Raw genomic sequence first — 22,901 nt, 5'->3', positions numbered from 1 at the left:
CTTTTTCTCTGATAGACTTCTATGTCCAACTGTATGCATGCATCTTCACTGAGTACCTAAAGGCATCTCAAAGATACCTATAATTGAATATATATAATTGAACTCCTAATCTTCCCACAAAAATGTGTTCTCCCCACATTGTCTCCAGCTGAGAAAATGGCATCTCCTTTTCCTATCCCTTAAGCACAAATGTTGGGGTTCAGCTTTGATTCCCCTTTTCCTTTCACTTTATGCCCAATACGTTAGACAGTCTGGTTGATGCAGCCCTTAAAATATATCTCTACTCTAACAACTTTGACCACACTTACTATTCCTTCTGTGGTCCACGCAAGCATCATCTCTCACCTAGATTCCTGTAGAGTCCTAAAAGAGGGCTCTTTTTTCTCTCTTTCTTCTCAATATAGCAACCAGGGTAATTTTTTAAAAAAGCATCTCTGTTCATGTAACTACTCTGTTCAGATCCCAAAATATCATTCTCCGTTTCTCTCAGAGTAAAATCCTTTCAAAAACCTACATGATACAGACCCAAGGTCCCAGTGGCTCTCTGGGCCTTCTCTTCAGCTCCTGTCTCCCCACCTCACTAAGTAAGCTCCACCCACATCAGCTGACTTGCTGGACCTTAAATGTTACATAAACGCTCGATTTTCCTGAACTTGGTGTTTTCTGTTCCAGAGTAATGAAGTGAGCCACTGTCTCTATGTTGCAAGGCTGTTTCTTGTACAAATGAAAAGTTGTGTGGGATGAAGAGTAGTTGGTGTCTCTGCCTAACAGATGTACAGAAGTGGGAGAGATTGTGCAGAAGTATCTCCAACAGGCACTTACCCAATTCTAACAGCTTAATTCTTCTGATGTCATTCATAGCTTTGGTCCACTAGACTATAAACTCAAGAATTTCTCATTTAAAATAATATTTATTGATAAAACCATGTGTTTCTAAAGAATATTCAGTAAAGTTTTGCTGAATTAATGAATGAATTGCAACAAGTGAATCAATGGGAAAATATATAAAAACTCATCAAAACGCTAAACATGGGCAAACAATTAAAAAATTAAATAAATTAATAAGATGTGCTGCTTTATAGTAAGCAAAATATAATTCTGGATTTTTTAAGTCATATTTTTATTTTATCAAGATACTTATGTTAAGTTAAAAACAAGTAGACAAGTTGTAGATTAAAGATCTTTTCTCTTTGTAAATCAAAATACACACGTATTTCTACAGGAAAATCATAAAGTTAAGGCACCAAATTTAAGTATTATTAAATGGGTTAATCACAGCTTATCTTTATACTCTATCACTTCCATTCTGTTTTCCAAATTTTCTGCAATTTGTATTTTTTAATTTTGAAAAAAATAGTATTCTTACTTTGAAGTCTTTATTGTTTCATGAACTTTTTTTTTTTTAAGGAAAGGCAAGCTCTGAAACATTCAAACACTTCATTTAAGCACCTTCACCAAGTACAAAAATCCTCTTTATAGTCCTAAAAGCATGTAATTCTCAAAGAATCAGAGTGAGAGCTGAGAGTCAATATTCTTCAGAAAATGAATACTCAGGATGGCCAACACTACTGAAAGAGAAGAGGAGGGTTAATTTATCAAATCTGTCATGTTGTCAAAAGCTGCTACTCTATAGATGCAGTCAGGATATATTTGTCTAAATCTATAAACACATCCCTCCTTCTCCCCTGACAAGCACACAGGCAGGTGTCTGCTCCATGTGCACACGGCACCCACACGTCCAGTCCCAACATTCACATGTGATATTCACTCCATGGTGACAGGCAGTTTACAATTTATATGGGAGTGCAAGACCTAGGGCTAACTGTGGAAGTCATTTCAGACACAGGTGGAACGCCTGACTCTTTTTCACACATCTATCAATAAGCAGATACTGAGCAGCCCCCAAAATACAGAGTGCCTCCACTAAGGAACTTGTCATCAATCAGAGCACTACCATATGCACCTGAACAATCAATCAGATAGCTCAAAGTGGGATTATTATTTTTTTAATTTATAATGGAGGAAACCACTGGTGACTCACTAATTACTATTACTACTTTTTTCCTTTTTTCCATGTTTCTACTTTTCTTTCAGAATCTGTCTTTTTCAATTCAATTCATTAAAGAATGCATTCTAAGAGATTCCAGGCGCCAGAGGCCAGGCTGTGGACCCAAGCCCACAAAGATAAATAAGTCTAGGCACTCACAGCCTAATGAAGGAAAACATACAACTATAAGTAAAACTCTTTAAGTACAGAAAAGTAACTTTCCACCTTTTTTTCCAATTATCATGTCTTTTATCAGAAGCATGATACAGCTATACAAACAATAGGGAGAGTTTTGACATCTTTCATTGGAGACAAAATCTTCATTTCTCCAATAATTGGTATTCCCTTCTCTCTAAACTCCCTTCCAAATTCTCCCTGTTTGATTAGTCTTCTGTTTCTTCAATCCTGACATCCTCATGCAGTAAATAGGCAGCTGGAATCCCATGTCAGTGACTAAATCAAAGTCAAGAAGGTAGAGGCTCCCCAGGGGATGGACCCCTGATGGACAAATACAACAATGGTGTGAGTCTTGACTCAAGAAACCAGAGAGACCCAGATGATCTTACCTGAGTGTGTCCTGCTAAGCAGTCACTCACTGGAGGGTCAGTTAAGCTCAAGATCTACTTGTAATTCAGTTTTGTGAGATAACAAGGATGAGGACATGGGAGTTGTAATAGGGAAGAAAGGACAATGAAGAGATTAATTTGAAAGAAATGGATAGTGTCTTGGTGAATAAATTCATATTAGGGAGAATGTCCCCAGACACTTAGGGGACAGGCTGGGGCAGGCCCATGTGACATCGTAGCACTAATGGATGTTGGCCTTTCTAGGACCCTCCTCCATAAAAACATCCACATACATTTTATAGTTGTGTTGGGGTTAACATGATTGCAGGCTTTCTAGGTGGCTCAGTGGTAAAGGATCCATCCATCTGCAAAGCAGGAGACATGGGTTTGATCCCTGGGGGGCAAGATCCCCTGGAGAGGGAAATGGTAACTCACTTCAGTATTCTTGCCTGGGAAATCCCAGGGACAGAAGAGCCTGGTGGGCTATAGTCCATGAAGTACCAAGAGTTGGAAACAAGTGAGTGACTAAAAACAACAACAAAACTTGAATGCAATTCATGATGGATTCATTATTATACAGTTATTATTAATACAATAATCTTCCCTGGTGTAAAAAGAAATAAAGATTAAACATGTTCAAAGAACACTGAAAGAATATTGAGCTCAGGCACTGTGCCCTCTGTGTCTACTGGGTCCCTCAAACCTAAGAGGAGGTACACCAGGCACAGGGATTAGGGTACAAAGTAGTGAAATCACCATGATGTCAACCAGGGGATTTTACTGATAGGCTGTCCTGAGCCCCTATCACATTTCTGTTGGTGAGAAATGGAGCCCTGGAGGAAACCTCTGGTCTGAGGTCTGTAGAAAACCCCTGGTAGATTCTTAAGCTGGAAATCAGAACTGGCTTCCTAGAATTAAGCTTTTAAAAAGCTTAGTTCCCCTGCTGACCTGCCTGCTACAGAAAACAGTGTATGTGTGAAACACCTGCAAGTCACTGAGGGTAGAAATTCATAATATCTCATATTTCTGTTGATGCCATCAATCGCCTTCATGTCTTCTGGAGTCAGTTCAAAGTCAAACACCTCCCCCAAGGAGCTGGCCTCCCCCTGGGGACTGGAGGACTTTCCAGCTGGATGGAGACAAGAAGAGGGGACAGGGAAGCCATGTCTGTCCTCAGCTTCCAGGTGAGCAACCTAGGACCCTCTGCTGAGTTCTCACCTCTCCTTCCCACACCTTCTCCTTCTCAGTCCACCTCAAAAAGATTACAGCACATCAGTTGCTTATCTTTCTAAGTGAATTACTTGAGACAAAAAACGAAAAATCTAAACTCGTTTTTTTCCAAACACACTGCTTTAGACACTCCTGACTCGATAATGAACCTGAGCTGGCGTTTGACTGATTGCCTCTCCCCAACACGCCCTAAGGGTGACAGCATTCAGCTGAAGCAGTTTGGGGAGGAGACTCCCCTTGAAAGCCTGTTCAGGAATCTGATATCAAACTACTCATTATCTATGAAGAAATCTAACAAAAACTTTATATAAATGCCTTTGTGGACAAAGCTTATGAAAAGTACTTAAACATTAAGGAACAACAAATTATTAAAAATTCACATCATAATAATGAAATGAAAAGCTCAATTTTATAAAGAAATTAATTTTCTCCAAAGTGATCTCGTGTTTCAATGCAACATGAACCAAAGACTTAAACACATATTCTCTTGTGGAAGTCAGTATAGTGATACTAATATTAAATGAGAGAAGAGCTAGTCAAAAGCAGTTAAGACATCCTTAAAATAGAAGAACATACCATACTGAAAAGCAAGACTTATTTTCACTTTAGTAACACAGTACAGAAAGCTGAGTAGTTAAATAGAAAGGAGTGGGCAGAAATGTACTTATGGACACTTTATATATGACAGAATTGACAATGAAAATCTGTGGGAAATATGGGCACTTGCTGTTATTCAGTCGCTCAGTGTGTCCAACTCTTTGCGACCCCAAAGGAAGAGATATTCCCCCACTCACTGACTGGCAATCTTATGACAGTGCTGAGATGGAGACTTATTCTAGCCAATTGTATATGAAAAACTATACAGAGAGGTGTTCAGCATCCTCTGACAAGAGCCACATCCACCTGCTAAAGCAGAACTGCCAAGCTGCTCTGCACTGAAAATGCACAAGAGAGCCCAGCCAAGAGGGCTGAGTGCAGGCTGTTTGCCAAACCACAGAATCAAGAGATGCAGAAGTGATCTCTGCATTAAATCCTGAAACTGGGGAGAGTTTCCTCTACAGCTATGGCTAAAGTACAATAATAGTCTCCTACACAGAAGTCAAAAGAGAAACAGCATAGCTAAAGTGAACAAAGTCTTGAAGAGAAATTTCTCAAAGACAGCAACTCAAAAATATTAAATGTGTGAAGATGAAAATATATTAGTACTCAGGGAAATACAAAATATAACCATAATGATTAGGAGGTTAAAGAATGCTGCCATAATTTTTGAGTCCCCAAATTTACATGTTGATGGTGTTATAAATAGAAACTTTGGGGTGATTAGATCATGATGGCAGAGCCCTCATGGATGAGATTTCAACAATATCATACTCATAAAGGACATGTTGGACAGAGCTGTTGTCCACTCCACCATGTTAAGATACAAGGGAAGCCTGTGACCTAGAGGAGAGCTCTCACCTGATCACACGGGCATCCTGACCTCAGACCTCCAGCTTCAGAACTGTGTGAAACAAATTTAGTATTTTTCCCAGCCACTCAATCTGTAGTATTTTGTTACAGTAGTTCAAACAGTCTTTAAAAACCACATAATGAAATTTTATCAATTGAGAACAGAGAAAATAAAATATCATTTACATGAGGTAACAGAATAAATTGTTTATATAACTCTGAAACTAAGATCTCTATTTTCTGTCCAACCTTAACCCTATCTAGCCATACTGTCTCTCCTGTTGCCAAATCTGGAGGAGAAAACCATCAGGAATATACACAAGGTATTCATGTACAGGGAAGAACAAATAACTTGTCTTGACTCAAGTACAGTCTTGAGAGCTAGACAAAGAATGACCCTTAGGAAAGATATTCCTTACAAGCCCTCTGCCCAGAGCCCTGCTCATCACCTGTATGTTCTCATTGATCCACTTCTTATTGTTACCCTTGGCCAGAACCACAACCCCACGTTGTATCTGGTTGCAAAGGACAACCAGAGTGGCGTTTTCCTGTGCTTTTTGGTAATGGCACAAAGAACTGGTTCCTCCAAGAGAACGGGCAGGTCCAAGTTCACCCTGGAAGGAAATCCAGAAATGCCAAAGAGCTGAGACTGAATACTCAGTTTGTAGGTAGGCTTCCCATACAGACTAAATAGGTAGACTCTAAACCAGAGCTTCTGAAAGTGTGGTCCAAGGACTGGCATCATCACTATCAACTAGGATGTAGTAATAAATATAAATTCCATGGCTGAGCTGAAGACAAACTGAACAGAACTTCAACTGTGTCACCTCCCAGTCTGTGTTTACAAAGCTCTGCAGGTGACTCAGATGCATTATTGGGTAGAGACCAGATTGCCAAATTTCGTATATTCTCTTTAATTCTCAGGGATTGCTTTTCTTCTAAAATCAAGGGCATGAATAGAAAAACAGATGGAAAAGACCAGGAATTGTTTTAAAATTTAGCTTTTCAAAGTATTTATAAAAATTGAGTAGTCTCAAAATAAGAGACATTTATTTTATCATTATATTTCTATAGATGTCAAAGAAATGCTTTAAATTGAAATTTTTTATAACATGATAGACATAGGAGTTACATATTATTATCCCAATTTTAGATATGAGATAAGTGAGGATTGCAATATATATTTTTAGAAATATGTTCATTAGTCAATAAGTAAATCATGATATAAGCTTGTGTCTCTGGCCTCAACTGGGGGACTCTATATAGATTTCAATGCAGACATTTGTTATTGATAAGTTGACAATCTAATACAACATAGAAAAAATGGCTGTGTAATGGGAAGATAAAAAAGAAGGATTCATTCCATCCCTCCCCTCTCTTGCCTCTGCCTATGAGAGTTATCAGAGTACTGTATAATTTAAAATATTTCATCAAAAATTGAATTTTATGGAAACTCCCAGGTGTCTTCAATAGGATTCAATACCATTCTTTTTACTCGTTGGGATCTCAGAGCACCACAGGCAACAAGAACAATTCCATGTGACTTGCAGAAATCCAACAGTTTGCTCTAGTTGAGATAAGGGTGACATTCCACCTGTAGAACACCCACAGAGAAGAATGTCAGATTATATTCAAAGGCAATATTAATATAACAGAGAAAGACAAAAAGATTTCAAAGGCTAAAGACTACATCATTAAATGTAAATTGGAAATGTCAACATCAACAGGGAAATAGAGAAAAGTGTATTTATACAGTTAATTTTATGATAGACATGTATGGCAGAACCAGTGCAAGATTGAACAATCAAAAGCTGGGCTCTACATTTGAGTAGATGTTCCTGAGTAAATGTTCATAGATTGTTAGTATCACCTTAAGCTTTTAACTTCACCCTCTAAACTGGATGATTTTCATTACCTGCAACACATTTTTCTGAACTGTGCTCCCTGTTTAAGACTCCTAAATGCTGAGACACCAAGACCAAGAATTCAGACATCAGAACCCCACACAAACTCTTAACACCCATCTCAGCTGATTTGTTACTTTATTAATTTACTTCTGATTCCATGTTTTCCTCATCTTCCTTCCTGTATGCAGATTGCTCCAGGGCACTTTCCCCTCCATCTGGTCATCCTTTCATCTCAAGGAAACGCCTCCTTCCTCTAGTTCTGGGTTCTACCCACAGTTTAGAAGGAAAGCATCCCACTTTTCCACCCAGAATTTTGTAAACAGAGATACTGTTATAGATTCTATTCACACCACCATAGAGGCCCTACTCTCTAGAATCATCTATCTACAAAGGTCAGATGAACAGGAGGGGAGGATAGACAGACATCTGGCTCCAGGGCAAGAAGGAGGTTCTGAAGAGCATGAGGGAGAGGAGCCGAGCTGCTCACCTGGTTGCAGACAGACTTGTACTTGAGTCTCAGCTTGTTCAGGATCTTCTCCAGCTGCTTGTGGTTGCAGTTGGACACCCCAATGGACTTGGTCAGCCTGTATCCTTACACATCTCCAAGACCTGAGAGGGAGGGGTGGTGGACAGTCACATGGAATGGGCAATAGAACAAGAATTAATGCTGAAAAACATCAGTAATCACACTCATTCATCAAGAATTACCCTTGACTATCAAGAAGAAAAATCGGGAAGAAGGTCATGATATAAAAAGAAAAACTACTGCCCCACCTTAGAAAAACTCCTGAGAAGTCATATCACATAGAAGGAAAAAGATGGCTGTCTACACTGTCCCAAATTCTCTTCCTCCGTTCCTCTCTGTGAACATCTCAGCAATGGTTTCCTCCACACAACTCCAGCATCCATTCCCTTAGATTCATGAGCTTCTGAGTCTGATGGTCCACAGCCCATTCTCACAGGTGGAAGAAATGAAGGAGGTTCCCCCTCTGCTGACTCCTCCCCTGGTTCTCACCTCCCTGGAATCACCTCCCACATACGAGAGAGATCCACTGAGTCAAATATCAGTTTTCCATTTTCATCTTTTGGAAATAATTCCTCCCCTGGCTGGAATAGAAGCAGTCATTTATGTCACAAAATAATTTATCTGCATTTAGCCAGGTTGCCAGGCACCAGGGATCAAACCTCCATCAGGTAGGTTTACAAATTTCTAAATACCAGTGTTTGCAAAGTGATTTGCATATATGGAGTTGTCAGCAATACCTTTAGGAAGGAGGCTTACTCCAATCTCTTACACTCAATATACATTGTAATAAATACAATTTTTCTAGGTCCTAAAAGGGACTCACAGTGACTTCTCTGTATTTTGTCTGCTTCTTGTACTTGCCTATTTTGAAATGCCTTTTTGGGCTGGAAATGGCAGTAAGTTACATGACATAATTTCCAGAATAAAAATTGCAGTCTTCATATGGCTAGATATCAGAAATTCTTTTCCCTCTGAGCATCAGGTGCCCTAGGGCAGACATGTGAATTGCAAGGCTATCTTTAGGTGGATATGGGATGTGGACGATCCAGACATGCTCTCAAATATTCATGACCATGAGCCTTGAACTGCCCCAGGGTCATATTTGCCACCAATGCAAAATGTTTAGTAAAATAAACTAAATCATGAGTAGTGTCCTGATAAGGGATAGAAGAAAGGAGACATTTCTGAACACTGCTGCAAATCCTCAAAACTCTCTGTGTCTGGGACTTGCCATCTACATAGTCCACTAAGCGATTTTGCATTAGGGGGCTTGAGTTTATTTCTGTAACTTGAAATCAAGAGTTCTAAGTAAACCATGCTTAATGGCTAAGTGCAGTCTACAAACCTCATCGTGAAGACAGGCAAGAGTGTAAGCAATGTCTCCCAACTTCCTATACAGTTAAGTGATTTGACTCACCCAGAGGAAGCACCACCAAATCTGCTCAACTTGAAAGAGTAAAAGACAAGATTAACTCATAATGTTCAATGTAAGGCAGTGTCAACCTCACCATGGCTGCACCAAACTCTTGGTTCATGAATTTCACAGACACTCAGGAGTCATATCCAGGACTTTGTTCAGAACTGGCTGATTTCTATTTCCTTTAATTTTTCAAGCAGAGCCTCAGATTATTACTGCCTTTCTATGGGATCCATGTAAGGGATTCAAAACTCAGTAAAAAGATGATCACAAATAATTATTTGGGGGATTCTACTCTAGTGTAATCGTCCCTTCAACCTACTAAGACAAATCTTTATTCAACCATCCCTGCAAGTTGATACACATTCTAACACAAGATATAACATTGATGTGATCACACAAATTTCTAACCTTCAGAGCCACTGGAAAATTAATAATATAGAGATCGATGTAGTCCAGTTGAAGATTTTTTGGTGACTTTTCCAAGGCTGGTTGGACCAACTCTGGTTGAAGGGAAGTTAACCAAAGCTGTAGAGGTTAAAGAATGAAAGTTGATTAATAATAAACTAGGTAAATTTTTTTTTTTTTTTTTTTGTCTTACTGCATGGTTTGTGAGATATTACTTCCCCGACCAAGGATGGAATCCTGGCTCATGGCAGTAAAGCACCAAGTCTTAAGCACTGAACCACCAGGGAACTCTAATACTTTAGGAATATACCAATAAGCATAGTTCAGCAAACAACTCCTAACCAAAGGACCCTATTATGTAATTGTCAAAAGTGATTGGCACAATCACTTGCACACGTGCACACACAGTACCTTTGAAGTGCAGAATATGTCTTCTCTCTTCACAGTGCCATCTTCAAGCTTGCTTTGAATGACCTGGCCAATCTCCTATTCATTTTGGTAGGCATGAGCACAGTCAATATGGTGGAACCCAACCTCTATAGCGAATGGGGTGAATTCCAGAGCATCCCTCTTAGCAACCTACATAAGCAACAAAGGTAGAAGTTGAATATCCACATAAGATATTGCTAGACACAAGCTTTGATCTTCCCAAGAATCAACTTTTTTCTGTGTCTTTGATTAGTTCTGTATGTGTAGTAATGAACCCATGACAGTTTCCCTTAACATTCCTAATAAGTAATTAAATGAACACTACCCAGGAACCCTTCAACTTCAGGTGATCAGTGGCTGGATTGCTGGTATCAGAGGATGGCAAAACCACCTTTAGGTTCAGTGACTTGATGAAAGAACTCAAAGGACTCAACAAAATGTTGTAGTCATTAATATGATTTATAATGTGAGGTGTTTGAAGCAAAATGATCAAAGTTACAAGGTGCCTAGTAAAAGTATCAAGAACCAAGGTAAAAGATTCTGAGACTTCTACCTAGCAGTGAAGCCACACAGAATACACCCCCCAAAAAAACGACTGTATCTTTTCAAGGTGTACAATGTGATATTCTCATATAAGTTATTCTTGTTATTTACTTGCTTAGTCGTGTCTGACTGTTTGCAACCCCGTGGACAGCAGCACTCCGGTTTCCCTGTTCTTCACCATCTCCCAGAGTTTGCTCAAACTCATGTCCATCGAGAGAGTAATGCCATCAAACCTTCTCATCCTCTGTCCCCTCCTTCTCCTCTTGCTCTAAATCTTTCCCAGAATCAGGGTGTTTTCCCATGAGTTATCACTAGCATCAGGTAGGCAAAGTATTGGAGCTTCAGCTTTAGCATCAGTCATTCCAAGGAATATTCAGGGTTGATTTTCTCAAGGATTGACTAGTTTGATCTGCTGGCTGTCCAAGGGACTCTCAAGAGTCTTCTCCAACATCACTGTTCAAATGCATCAGTTCTTTGGTGCACAGCCTTCTTTATGGTCCAGTACTTACGTTCATACACAAACATGACTACTGGAAAAACCATAGCTTTGACAATATGGACCTCTGTGGGCAAAGTAATGTCTCTGCTTTTTAATACACTGTCCAAGTTTGTTATAGCTTTTCTCCCAAGGAGTAAGTGTCTTTTAATTTCCTGGCTAAAACCATTCACATTAATTTTGGAGACCAAAAAAAAAAAAGTCTGTCACTGTTTCCATTGTTTCCCCATCTATTTGCCATAAAGTTATGGGACAGGATGCCATAATCATAGTTTTTCAATGTAAGCCAGGTTTTTCACTTTCCACTTTCATCTTCATCAAGAAGCTGTTTAATTTCTCTTCACTTCTGCCATTATGGTGGTGTCATCTGCACATCTGAGGTTATTGATATTTTTCACGGCAATCTTGATTCCAGCTTGAGTTTCATCCAGCCTGGCATTTCTCTGGATTGTACTTACTCATGTAAGTATCCACTCTTAATAATTACCACAAGCAAGCTAGTAAACAGAAGCACTACCTCACATAGCTACCTTTTGGAGGTGCTTGTAAGAAGATTTATATCTAGTCTCTACAAAATCTGAAGATATAACCCATAATTTTTAACTATGGGCTTCCCTGGTGGCTCAGAGGTTAAAGCGTCTGCCTGGAATGCAGGAGACCCGGGTTCAATCCCTGGGTTGGGAAGATGCCCTGGAGAAGGCAATGGCAACCCACTCCAGTACTCTTGCCTGGAGAATCCCATGGAGGGAGGAGCCTGGTAGGCTACAGTCCATAGGGTCGCAATGAGTTGGACACAACTGAGCGACTTCACTTTCACTTTCAAACTTGCTGTACATCAGGTCTCCAGAATTATGCATCCTATAACTGAAGGTCTGTACCCTTGACTAACATCTTTCCATTTTTCCCAGTCTTGTCATCAGCCTCTGCTCACAATACCTCTACTCTCTCTTCTACAAGTACCACTATTTAGGATTCCACCTACAAGGATATCATGCAGTATTTGTCTTTCTATTTCTGGCTTACTTAGCTTAATGTTCTCCCAGTTATTCTGTGTGATTGCAAATGGGTAACTTTGTCTTCAATGCTCAATAATATTCCATTTCTTTTTATGTGATTCAAAATCTTTCCCATTTCAAGGAGGTAGATAATTGGTATAACACAGTTCTGCTGGGTCTAGTTCTGGTTTTTCTTAAATGCACGGACATTTGGGAATGGGCTTCCCTGGTGGCTCAGATGGTACAGAATCTGCCTGCAATGCAGGGGACCTGGGTTCAATCCCTGGGTTGGGAAGATGCCCTGGAGAAGGGGAAGGCTACCCACTCCAGTATTCTGGCCTGGAGAATTCCATGGACTGTACAGTCCATGGGGTTGCAAAGAGTCGGACATGACTGAGTGACATTCACTTTTGGGGATGTACCTGGGAATGAGCCCATGAGCTTCAGTAACAGCCCTTTCACTTTCCTCCCCTCAACCCAGTGTGCTCTACGAAGTAAACAAATTCTGTCTTCTATCAGCAAAATGTCTCTTAATAATTTTTCCATTTTAAAAATTAGAATAGTGAGCCTCAAAGTATAAGTCCAGTCCCTTGTCACATCTATTCTAAACGCAAGATAGAAAACTTTCTAGCTTCCAGTCTAGAGACTTGTCCACTAGCCCCTATTTGACCAAGCACTGCAGACCATACTTTAATAAAAACACATTACAAAACCCCAGGATACATCACAAAATCTGGCCTGTAAGATTGCATCTTATCCCCTCTAGTGATACTATGGTTCCCATCAGAAGAAGTTTCCAAGCAGAAACAGAAGCACAAGGCAAAAAGCATCTGGAGTGTTTCTTGCCTGGCACCAAGCAGGTATCCCACAGTAGAAAAGCAATTCTCTTCCATTAATTTTCAGTCATCTCATCTTCAGGACCTTCCACTTCAAATACTTCTCTGGGTCCTGTATTATTGGAAGCAGGAAAGAGCTCTTGAACTAATAAAATGTACAGAGAAAACTTGCAACTGCAGTCACCCACAAAGGAAAGCAGCTGACAGTCAGTGATCTTGACAGCCGAGTCTCACCTCTTCTGCCAAGCTGGAAAAGAGACAGAAACTGGAGGGGAACCCAGACCCAGAGTAATCTACAGGGAGCACAGTTTCATACCCTGATGCAGAGTGAAGACTGAATGCTCTCTCCTCTTTCCTAGGGCATGGTGCTGGCCCGGTAAGTGGAATGATGTGATCCTCCCAGAGTTGCACAGGAGCTCAGTGCTTGACAACCCAAGTCTCTTTCACTCATGTTACATCCACTACTATTTATATCTTGACCCACAACTACCCAGGTTACTTCTGGAGGTGTATAGGTTCCAAATCCCAGGACAGGAATGAAGTGGCCGTCATTAAGTTTCACTCTCTGGCTTTTGGGATCCATTGCCTATTTCTCCTTGGAGTAAGCAGACTGATGTTTTCCTTCTTCCTTCACAGGTTAGGAATAACAGGAAGGTAACACCCCAGCTGCACCATCCAATGTTAGCAGATATATTGTAGGAGGAGCATGATTAAACCAGTGCCCATTGAGTAAGAACAGGATTGAAATCAGTTAGCTTGTTTGTTTTTTTTTTTTGCAGTAGAACATTATTATATAATGATGATATGAGCTGAACAGTTATTGACCATATTTTAGACTAGAAACTTCCACAAGAGCAATATTTTTTATTTTTCTATTAAAAAGCCAATCTCGATCAAACATCAGTTGAAACAACAGTCTACAGTACAAACATACACACATACACAAATCACACAATCTCAAAGCATTTATAAGCATTTTTGAAAATGTAATCCCTTTATAAAGAATCAAAACTTCAAATGAAAATAAATTTGCCTTTTTACATTTTCCACTAGCAAAATTATTATGCTTTACGGACCTGACTAGTGAAATCCTGAATATGATATGGAAACCAGAAATTTTGGCAAAGAGCTTATTGGAAGTTAATTATTAATAGTTTTAGGATATCCTGTGCAGTGTGCAAAGAGACTCTAGTGTTTATACATTGTACTTAGTTATATAACTCTAATAGTACTCTCATAATGTAACTGACACATATTTTACATAATTTACTAACTGTTCACATTGTTCATAAAAGAAAAACCTATAAACAAAATACAACAAATTTGGAAATAGTAATGGAAATTGTGATGCACTTATAGACGGGGATATTGTAAAGACAAATAAAATTTAACATGTTCAGCAATGTCAGCAAAATGGTGAGATGGGAGGACTGAAGTCTCCCGTGGAAAGACAAGAAAAGAAAGAGAAGGCAGCTGAAAAACCTCATAGGAGCTCTGTAAAACAGTCAAACAAAGATCTATAGCACAAAAAGTGAACAGGCAACTAGGAAAAATCCAGAACAGAATGACAAAAAAATTTCATTGTGTATTATTCACCTGTACCCTCATCCTACCTGGGCAGTGCAGTCTTGATCAGTTCCAGTTGCCTCCCTCAAACCAGAATGATCAGAGGAAACCTTATGTGCAATGTTCCAACCTACCTGGGTACTGTCTGGAGACTGGCATCTGTTCCACTTAACTCTAAACTTAAACTGAAGAGCAGCTGGAGTGGCTATTACAGCTACAGGAGGAATATATATATATATATATATATATACACACACACACAGGGATTCAAGGACAAAGGAATAAAGGTGGAGATATAGACTAGATCATGTATTAATAAAACCCTGAATAGAACTGGGGTGTGGTTTGGGGGGACATAAGGCATTCAAAAAACAGTCAAATTTACGGGAATCAGAAAGCCATTCTTGGGCCAGGCACGATGATGACTCAGAAATGACTGAGACCCCTCGGCTTTCCTGTTGGGCTGATCCCAGGACTATGAGCATGATGAGCAAACTAATGAAGAAAAGTCATGACAAAAAACAAATCTAGCCAAATTTTTACCTGTTGTTTCAGGTACCCAATTATGAACACAGACACACACAGGAACACACACACACACAGCAACATACACAGCAACGTACACAGAGACATCTGGACAGGGCAAGGGTGAGGAGGGGCAGCGCACACTTACAAGGGGTGGAATGAGTTTGGACCCCTCCATCAGAGTTCTGCCCCAGCACCTTGGGACCCACATGGCCCAGTAGGGTCGGGACACCCAGTGAGCACAGAAACCTCTGCTCATACTTGGCTTTGGGGCAACCTCTCTTTCCCCCTCCCACCAAGCTGCCAGCTGCCAGCTGCCAGCACGCCCTGGAGAAGGGGTGACCCTGCCAACATCAGCTCCAGCTCTGCTCCAGGTCCTCTGGGCAAAAAGACTGCTCAGGGACCCGTCCACACATGGACACCCCTGCAAGACCAAGACACATAATTTTCACCTAATTTCATAGGGATGCTTCCCTTGTGGCTCAGCTGGTAAATAATCAGCCTGCAATGCAGGAGACCTGGATTGATCCCTGGGTTGGGAAGATCCCCTGGAGAATGGAACAGCTACCCACTCCAGTATTCTGGCCTGGAGAATTCCATGGAGTATACCATCCATGGGGTCGCAAAGTGTCGGACACGACTGAGCAACTTTCACTTTCACTTTCTCCCATTCTGATGGTTGACTTCTCACTTTGCTTATAATGTCCTTTGCTGTGCAAAAGCTTTTAAGTTTAATCAGGTCCCACTTGTTTACTTTTGTTTTTATTTCTATTACTCTAGGAGGTGGGTCATACAGGATCTTGCTTTGTTTTATGTCATCGAGTCTTCAACCTGTTTTCCTCTAAGAGTTTTACAGTTTCCGGCCTTACATTTAGGTCTTTAATCCATCTGGAATTTATCTTTGTGTATCATGTTAGGAAGTGTTCTAACTTCATTCTTTTATATGTGCCTGTCAAGTTTTCCCAGAACCATTTATTGAAGAGGCTGTCTTTGCCCCATTGTATGTTCTTGCCTCCTTTGTCAAAAATAAGGTACCCATAGGTACATGAGTTTATTTCTGGGCTTTCTATCTTATTCCATTGGTCTATATTTCTGTTTTTATGCCAGTACCATACTGTCTTGATGACTGTAGCTTTGTAGTATAACCTGAAGTCAGGAAGGTTGATTCCTCCAGCTCCATTCTTCTTTCTCATGACTGCTTTCACTATTTGGGGTCTTTTGTGTTTCCATATGAACTGTGAAATTTTTTCTTCTAGTTTTTCTAGGAAAATGCCATTGGTGATTTGATAGGGATTGCATTGAATCTGTAGATTGTGTTTAGTAGTATACTTATTTTCACAATATTGATTCTTCACATCCAGGAACGTGGAATGTCTCTCCATCTGATATGTCATCTTTGATTTCTTTCATCAGTGTCTTATAATTTTCTGTGTACAATTATTTTGTCTCCTTAGGTAAGTTTATTCCTAGATAATTTATTCTTTTTGTTGGAATAGTGAGTGGGATTGATTCCTTAATTTCTCCTTCTGATTTTTCATTGTTAGTATATAGAAATGCAAATGATTTTTGTGTATTGATTTTGCTAAATTCACTGATTAGCTCTAGTAATTTCTGATAGTATCTTTAGGGTTTTCTATGTACAATATCATGTCATCAGCAAACAGTGAGAGCTTTACTTCTTTTCCGATTGAATTCTTTTTATTTCTTTTTATTCTGAATGCTGTATCTAGGACTTTCAAAACTATGTTGAATAATAGTGGTGAAAGTGGACACCCTTGTTTTGTTCCTGATCTTAGGGGGAATGCTTTCAGTTTTCACCATTGAGAATAATGTTTGCTGAAGGCTTTACTATATGTAAAGCTGAAGGCTTTACATACATGGCCTTTACTATGTTGAGGTAGGTTCCTTCTATGCCCACTTTTTGAAGAGTTTTAATCATAGATGGGTGCTGAATTTTGTCAAAGGCTTTTTCTGCATCTATTGAGATTATCATATGGTTTTTATCTTTCGATTTGTTAATATGGTGTATCACGTTGATTGACTTGCATATACTGAAGAATGCTTGCATCCCTGGAATGAACCAAACTTGATCATGGTGTATGAGCTTTTTAATTTGTTGTTGAAGTCTGTTTGCTAAAATTTTGTTGAAGATTTTTGCATCTATGATCAGCAGTGATATTGGCCTGTAGTTTTCTTTTTGTGTGTTGTCTTTGCCTGGTTTTGAGATCAGGGTGATGGTGACCTCATAGAATCAGTTTGGAAGTGTTCCTTCCTCTGCAATTTTTTGAAATAGTTTTAGAAGGATAGGCATTAGCTCTTCCCTAAATATTTGATAGAATTCTCCTGTGAAAACATCAGGTCCTGGGCTTTTGTTATTTTGGAAATTTTTGATCACAGCTTCGATTTCAGTGCTTGTAATTGGGTTGTTCATAATTTCTATTTCTTCCTGGTTCAGTCTGGGAAGATTGAACTTTTCTAAGAATCTGTCCATTTCTTCCAGGTTATCCATTCTATTGCCATATAATTGTTCATAATAGTCTCTTATAATCCTCTATATTTCTGCCCTGTCTGTTGTAACCTTTCCTTTTTCATTTCTAATTTTGTTGATTTTATTTTTCTCTCTTTTTTTCTTGATGAGTCTGGCTAAGTTCAGTTCAGTCACTCAGTCCTGTCTGACTCTTTGCGACCCCATGAACTGCAGCACGCCAGGCCTGCCTGTCCATCACCAACACCCAGAGTTCACCCAAACTCAAGTCCATCGAGTCAGTGATGCCATCCAGCCATCTCATCCTCTGTCGTCCCCTTCTCCTCTTGCCCTCAATCTTTCCCAGCATCAGGGTCTTTTCAAATGAGTCAGCTCTTCGCATCAGGTGGCCAAAGTATTGGCCAGCATCAGCTCCAGCATCAGTCCTTCCAATGAACACCCAGGACTGATCTCCTTTAGGATGGACTGGCTGGATCTCCTTGCAGCCCAAGAGGCTCTAAAGAGTCTTCTCCAACACCACAGTTCAAAAGCATCAATTCTTCAGCGCTCAGCTTTCTTCAAAGTCCAACTCTCGCATCCATACATGACCACTGGAAAAACCATAGCCCTCAATTTTGTTTATCTTCTCAAAGAATCAGCTTTTAGTTATATTAATCTTTACTATTGATTCTTTTATTTCTTTTTCATTTATTTCTGCTATGATCTGTATAACTTCTTTCCTTCTACTAACTTTTTTTTTTGGGGCGGGGGGGGGGGGGGTTGTTCTTCTTTTTCCAGTTGTTTCAAGTATAAAGTTATGTTGTCTATTCGAAGTTTTTCTTGTTTCTTGAGGTAGGATTGTTTTGCTATAAACTTCCCTCTTAGAAGTGCTTTTCCTGCATCCCATAGGTTTTGAGTTCTCATGTTTCATTGTCATTTCTTTCTAGAAATCTTTTGATTTCCCTTTTGATTTCTTCAGTAACCTATTGGTTATTTAGAAATGTATTATTTAATTTCCATGTGTTTGTGTTTCTTACAGTTTTTTACTTGTAATTGATATCTAGTCTCATAGCACTGTGGTCGAAAAGATTCTTGATACGATTTCAATTTTCTTAAACTTACTGAGACGTGACTTGTGACCCAAGATGTGCACTTGAGAAGAAGGTGTATTCTTCTGCATTTATATGGAATATCCTGAAGATATCAATGAGATCCGTCTCATCTCATGTATCATTTAAGACTCGTGCTTCCTTATTAATTTTCTGTTTTGATGATCTGTCCATTGGAGTTAGTGGGTGTTAAAGTCTCCTACTATTATTGTGTTACTGTCAATTTCTCCTTTTATGTCTGTTACTGTTTGTCTTATGTATTGAGGTGTTCCTATGTTGGGTGCATAGACATTTACAGTTGTTATGTCTGCCTCTTGGATTGATCCCTTGATCATTATGTAGTGTCCTTCCTTATCTCTTGAAATATTCTTTATTTTAAGGTCCATTTTGTATGATATGAGGATTGCTACCCCAGCTTTCTTTTGCTTTCCATTTGCATGGAATATATTTCTCCATCCTCTCACTTTCAGTCTATATGTGTTTTGAGGTCTGAAGTAGGTTTCTTGTAGACAACACATATATGGGTCTTGTTTTTGTATCCCTTCAGCCAATCCGTGTCTTTTGGTTGGTGCATTTAATCCATTTACGTTTAAAGTAATTATTGATATATATGTTCCTATTGCCATTTTCTTAATTGTTAGGGTTTGATTTTGTAGATCTTTTTCTTCTCTTGTATTTCTTGACTATAGAAGTCCCTTTAACATTTGTTGTAAAGCTGGTTTGGTGGTACTGAATTCTCTTAACTTTTGCTGGTCTAAAAAGCTTTTGATTTCTCCATCAATTTTGAATGAGATCCTTTCCACATAGAGTAATCTTAGTTGTAGATTTTTCCCTTTCAGTACTTTAAAAATATTCTGCCATTCCCTTCTAGCCTGCAGAGTTTCTGCTGCAAGATCAGCTGTTAAATGTATGGGGTTTCCCTTGTATGTTACTTGTTGCTTTTCCCTTGCTGCTTTTAATATTTTTTCTTTGTGTTTAATCTTTGTTAGTTTAATTAGTATGTGTCTTGATGTGTTTCTCCTTGGGTTTATCCTGTATGGGACTCTTTGTGATTCTTGAATTTAATTGACTATTTCCTTTTCCATGCTGGGAAATTTTCAACTATAATCTCTTCAAAAAGTTTCTCTTACACTTTCCTTTTCTCTTCTTCTTTGGGGACTCCTATAATTTGAATTTTGGTGCATTTGATATTGTTCCAGAGGTCTCTGAGACTATCCTCAGTTCTTTTCATTCTTTTTACTTTATTCTGCTCTTCAGGAGTTATTTCCACCATTTTATCTTCCAGCTCATGGATTCGTTCTCTGCTTCATATATGCTGCTATTGATTCCTTCTAGAATATTTTTAATTTCAATAATTGTGTTGTTTGTCTCTGTATGATTATTCTTTAATTCTTCTAGGTCTTTGTTAATTGATTCGTACATTTTCTCCATTCCGTTTTCAAGGTTTTGTGTCATTTTTACTATCATTATTCTGAATTCCTTTTCAGGTGGTTTGCCTATTTCGTCTTCATTTATTTGGACTTCTGTGTTTCTAGTTTGTTCCTTCATTTGTGCAGTGTTTCTCTGCCTTTTCATTCTTTTTTTTAACTTATTGTGCTTGAGGTTTCCTTTTCCTAGGCTTCAAGGTTGAATTCTTTCTTCCTTTTGGTTTCTTCCCCCCCCACCCCCCCCCCCACCCACCGCCAAGGTTGGTGCAATGATTTGTGTAAGCATCATATAGGGTGAGATTTATGCTATTTTTTTGTTGTTTGTTTATTTTTCCTCTGATGGGCAAGGCTGAGTGAGGTGGTAATCCTGTTTGCTGATGATTAGGTTTGTATTTTTGTTTTGTTTGTTGTTTGGATGAGGTGTGTCCTGCACAGGGTGCTACTGGTGGTTGGGTGATGCCAGGTCTTGTATTCAAGTGATTTCCTTTGTGGGAGTTCTGACTATTTTATACTTCCTAGGATTAGTTCTCTGGTAGTCTAGGGTCTTGGATCAGTACTTCTATGCCAGAGGCTCAGGGTTGATCTCTGGTCAGGAACAAAGACTCCACAAGTGGTTTGTTATGGCATTAAGTGAGATTAAAGCACATACTCAAAAATAGGAAACCAAAGATGAACTCCAGACAAATGAGAGTTACAAAATCAGGCAAATAATAATTAAAATGATGGAATATACACATATACATATACATCCATAAGCAAAATCAAGAGAGTCCAACAAAAATAAAGTACGATCGACTGACTCAGAGAACAAAGGATACCAAAAATGATATCTACCAGTTAAGAACAAAACTAATGAAAGCACAAACTGGAAAACTAAACTAAAGCAAGGCGCCAAGTGGGGAATAAAACAATGAAAACAAAACTAACAAATATGTTGAGAGGAAAGGAGAGAAAGAAAAGAAAGAAAGAATAGATATGCAAAGCTAAACAGAGGTAGATAAAAAAGATTTATATACATTAAAGATTAACTGCTAGGGGGAAAGAACAGTAGGAAAAGCAAACAAAGGAAGGTTTTAAAAAATTAAAGTTAAAAAATTTTTAAGAGAAAAACAAAAAAAGGAAGAGGAATGAAAAAACAAAACAACAAAAAAGAAAACTCCACAGAGCTGCAAAGGCCCAACATAGAGGCAGAGGTTTATAACAACAATAAAAAGTGTGATTAAAAAAAAAAAACAAACCTCAAAAGCTTAACTAGATTTCATAGTGCCAATAAAATCAGCAACTACAATGGGGGTGGGGGGGAGGAAAAAAATACAAAAGATACATAAGAAACTATACAGCAAGTAAAAACGAGAATAGTAAATGTTTTTCTTGAGTCACTGCTGTCAGGATCCTTTCCTTCTCTTTGAATTACAGTCCACCTCACCCCCCTAGGATCCCCCCCCCCAACACTGTGCCGGTTTCTGGACCTGCTGTGGGGGCAGTTCAGATTCTAATCTGTTCCTACTCCTGTGTGTTCTTGCCTCCAATGTCCACAGCTATCAGAACTAGTGCGTTTTCTTTTGTGGGAGCTCTCAATGTCCTTTTATATATTCCATAAACACAGATTCTGCATAGTTGATTGTGTGGATTTAACTTGTACAACTTGTACAACTGGTGGGAAGGTTTTGGGTCCTCTTCCTTAGCCACACTGCCCCTGGGTTTCAATTGTGGTTTTATTTCCACCTCTACATGTGGGTCATCCACTGGGGTTTGCTCCTAAGGCTGCCCTGGAGAACTTGGGTTTGTCCCAGTGAGGGCCAGGTGTGGAGGTGGTGTAGCTGTTTGGGTTGCAGGGATTCTGGCAGTACCCGGTACTCAGAGGAGTTGGCAGCTAAAGCATCAGGAAATATAGTGCTCTAGAAGGGTATGGCAACCTGTATTGTCCAATACACTCCAGTATTCTTGCCTGGAGAGCCTCCTGATAGAAAAGCCTGGCAGGCCACAGTCCACAGGATGGCAGAGAGTTGGACACGACCGAAGGGACCCCATGTGCATAGACACAAGACTTTTTTTTTTGCCTGTGACAGTTCTTCCCCAGTGGGGGTTGAACATGAAGGTAGCACAGCTGCTTGGGTCATGGGGACTATGGTGGCACCAAATGTTCAGGGACACGGACTGCCTGAGCCACTGGAGTATTGACCCTATCAGAGTCTTTTTTCAAGTCTCTGGTACCTAGCCATCAGAAGGCCTCTTTGGCGACTCTTTGTCCATAGCTCCGGCCCTCTCAGGCACTTAGAGGGCTCCCTTGCTTGGGGTCCTTCCCTGTTGTTCCATGCATCAGCCACATAGAGGGCCCCCTTCCCGGTGCCACACCCTGCCCCAGGGTGGGGTCCTATTCTGTAAATCGGCACATGAGGCACTTAAAGGGGCACTCCGAGTGGGGTCCTCCTCTGTAGTTCCCTGCCTCAGGTGCTTGATGGGTCAGTCTCTCTATTGTTCAGCTGCGCATGCTGGTGTGTGGGCAGAGAGAGGCTATGGTGATGGCTCCATCCCCTGTGCGTGACTTGGCATTTCCCACCACAGACTCCTCCCTCACATCCCCTCATCTGTCTCTCCACAGCAGCCCTTGCCCTGGGATTGCTCCACAATACCTAAGCTCCAGCTCCCAGCCACTGCATCTTCTAGGGGACTTGCATCCCTGTCCGGGGTGTGTATGGCTGCAGCAAGAACTATCTGATTATCATTCTATTCAGGCTGCCACAGATCAACTACTTCACACTCAGCCTTAAATGCTTCTCCTCTGACTCAGACAATTGCCCCGCTGTGGGGATTGGACTCCTGCTTCAGTTCCCCCATTCGCTGAGGGCAGGTTCAGTCCTACTAACACTCCAGTTTTTCCCTCTAGTTCCTTCATCCTACGGAGTTTTGTGTGGTTCCATATATTCTTTTCCGCTGGTCAGGTCCTCCTGTCCGCTGTCA

General features: G+C 39.9%; 1 protein-coding gene, 1 long non-coding RNA gene and 1 other non-coding gene across 10 annotated transcripts in view; 1 reads left to right on the top strand and 2 right to left on the bottom strand.

Annotated features, from left to right (window-relative positions):
• Positions 1 to 963: 963 nt before the first annotated feature.
• The window catches only part of LOC102269891 (dihydrodiol dehydrogenase 3), a 35,715-nt gene continuing 13,777 nt past the window's right edge, over positions 964 to 22,901 (bottom strand). Inside the window, exons 8-10 of one of the 5 annotated variants that reach the window (XR_011463497.1) lie at positions 5,742 to 5,906; positions 2,614 to 5,344; positions 967 to 1,568 (exon numbers count right to left, since the gene is read on the bottom strand). Coding sequence is in view for 4 of the 5 variants with exons in the window: in XM_070366957.1 (XP_070223058.1) it covers positions 5,284 to 5,344; positions 5,742 to 5,906 (226 nt within the window). In the remaining variant the exon portion in view is untranslated. Of the gene's footprint in view, positions 5,345 to 5,741; positions 5,907 to 22,901 lie in introns of all 5 variants that reach the window. The other 4 variants (XM_070366960.1, XM_070366957.1, XM_070366959.1 and 1 more) reach the window with 4 other exon arrangements.
• Positions 5,913 to 14,594, bottom strand: LOC102270753 (uncharacterized). Of its 4 annotated transcripts, XR_011463500.1 has the most exons (6): positions 13,166 to 13,462; positions 12,860 to 12,961; positions 9,962 to 10,129; positions 9,554 to 9,670; positions 7,687 to 7,808; positions 5,913 to 6,886 (listed from the first exon to the last, which is right to left on the bottom strand). It is a non-coding gene; the product is annotated as an uncharacterized lncRNA (long non-coding RNA). The 4 variants fall into 4 exon arrangements; XR_011463501.1 differs by lacking the exons at positions 12,860 to 12,961; positions 13,166 to 13,462 and adding an exon at positions 14,550 to 14,594; XR_011463499.1 differs by lacking the exons at positions 12,860 to 12,961; positions 13,166 to 13,462 and adding an exon at positions 14,463 to 14,583.
• TRNAS-GGA (transfer RNA serine (anticodon GGA)) lies at positions 11,631 to 11,702 on the top strand. Its single transcript has one exon. It is a non-coding gene; the product is annotated as a tRNA-Ser (tRNA).

The sequence above is a fragment of the Bos mutus genome, unplaced genomic scaffold (assembly GCF_027580195.1).
Source record: "Bos mutus isolate GX-2022 unplaced genomic scaffold, NWIPB_WYAK_1.1 CTG345, whole genome shotgun sequence".
Taxonomy (NCBI): domain Eukaryota; kingdom Metazoa; phylum Chordata; class Mammalia; order Artiodactyla; family Bovidae; genus Bos; species Bos mutus.
The sequence above is the reverse complement of the archived record's forward strand: the minus strand, read 5'-3'. Positions and strand labels throughout refer to the sequence as shown.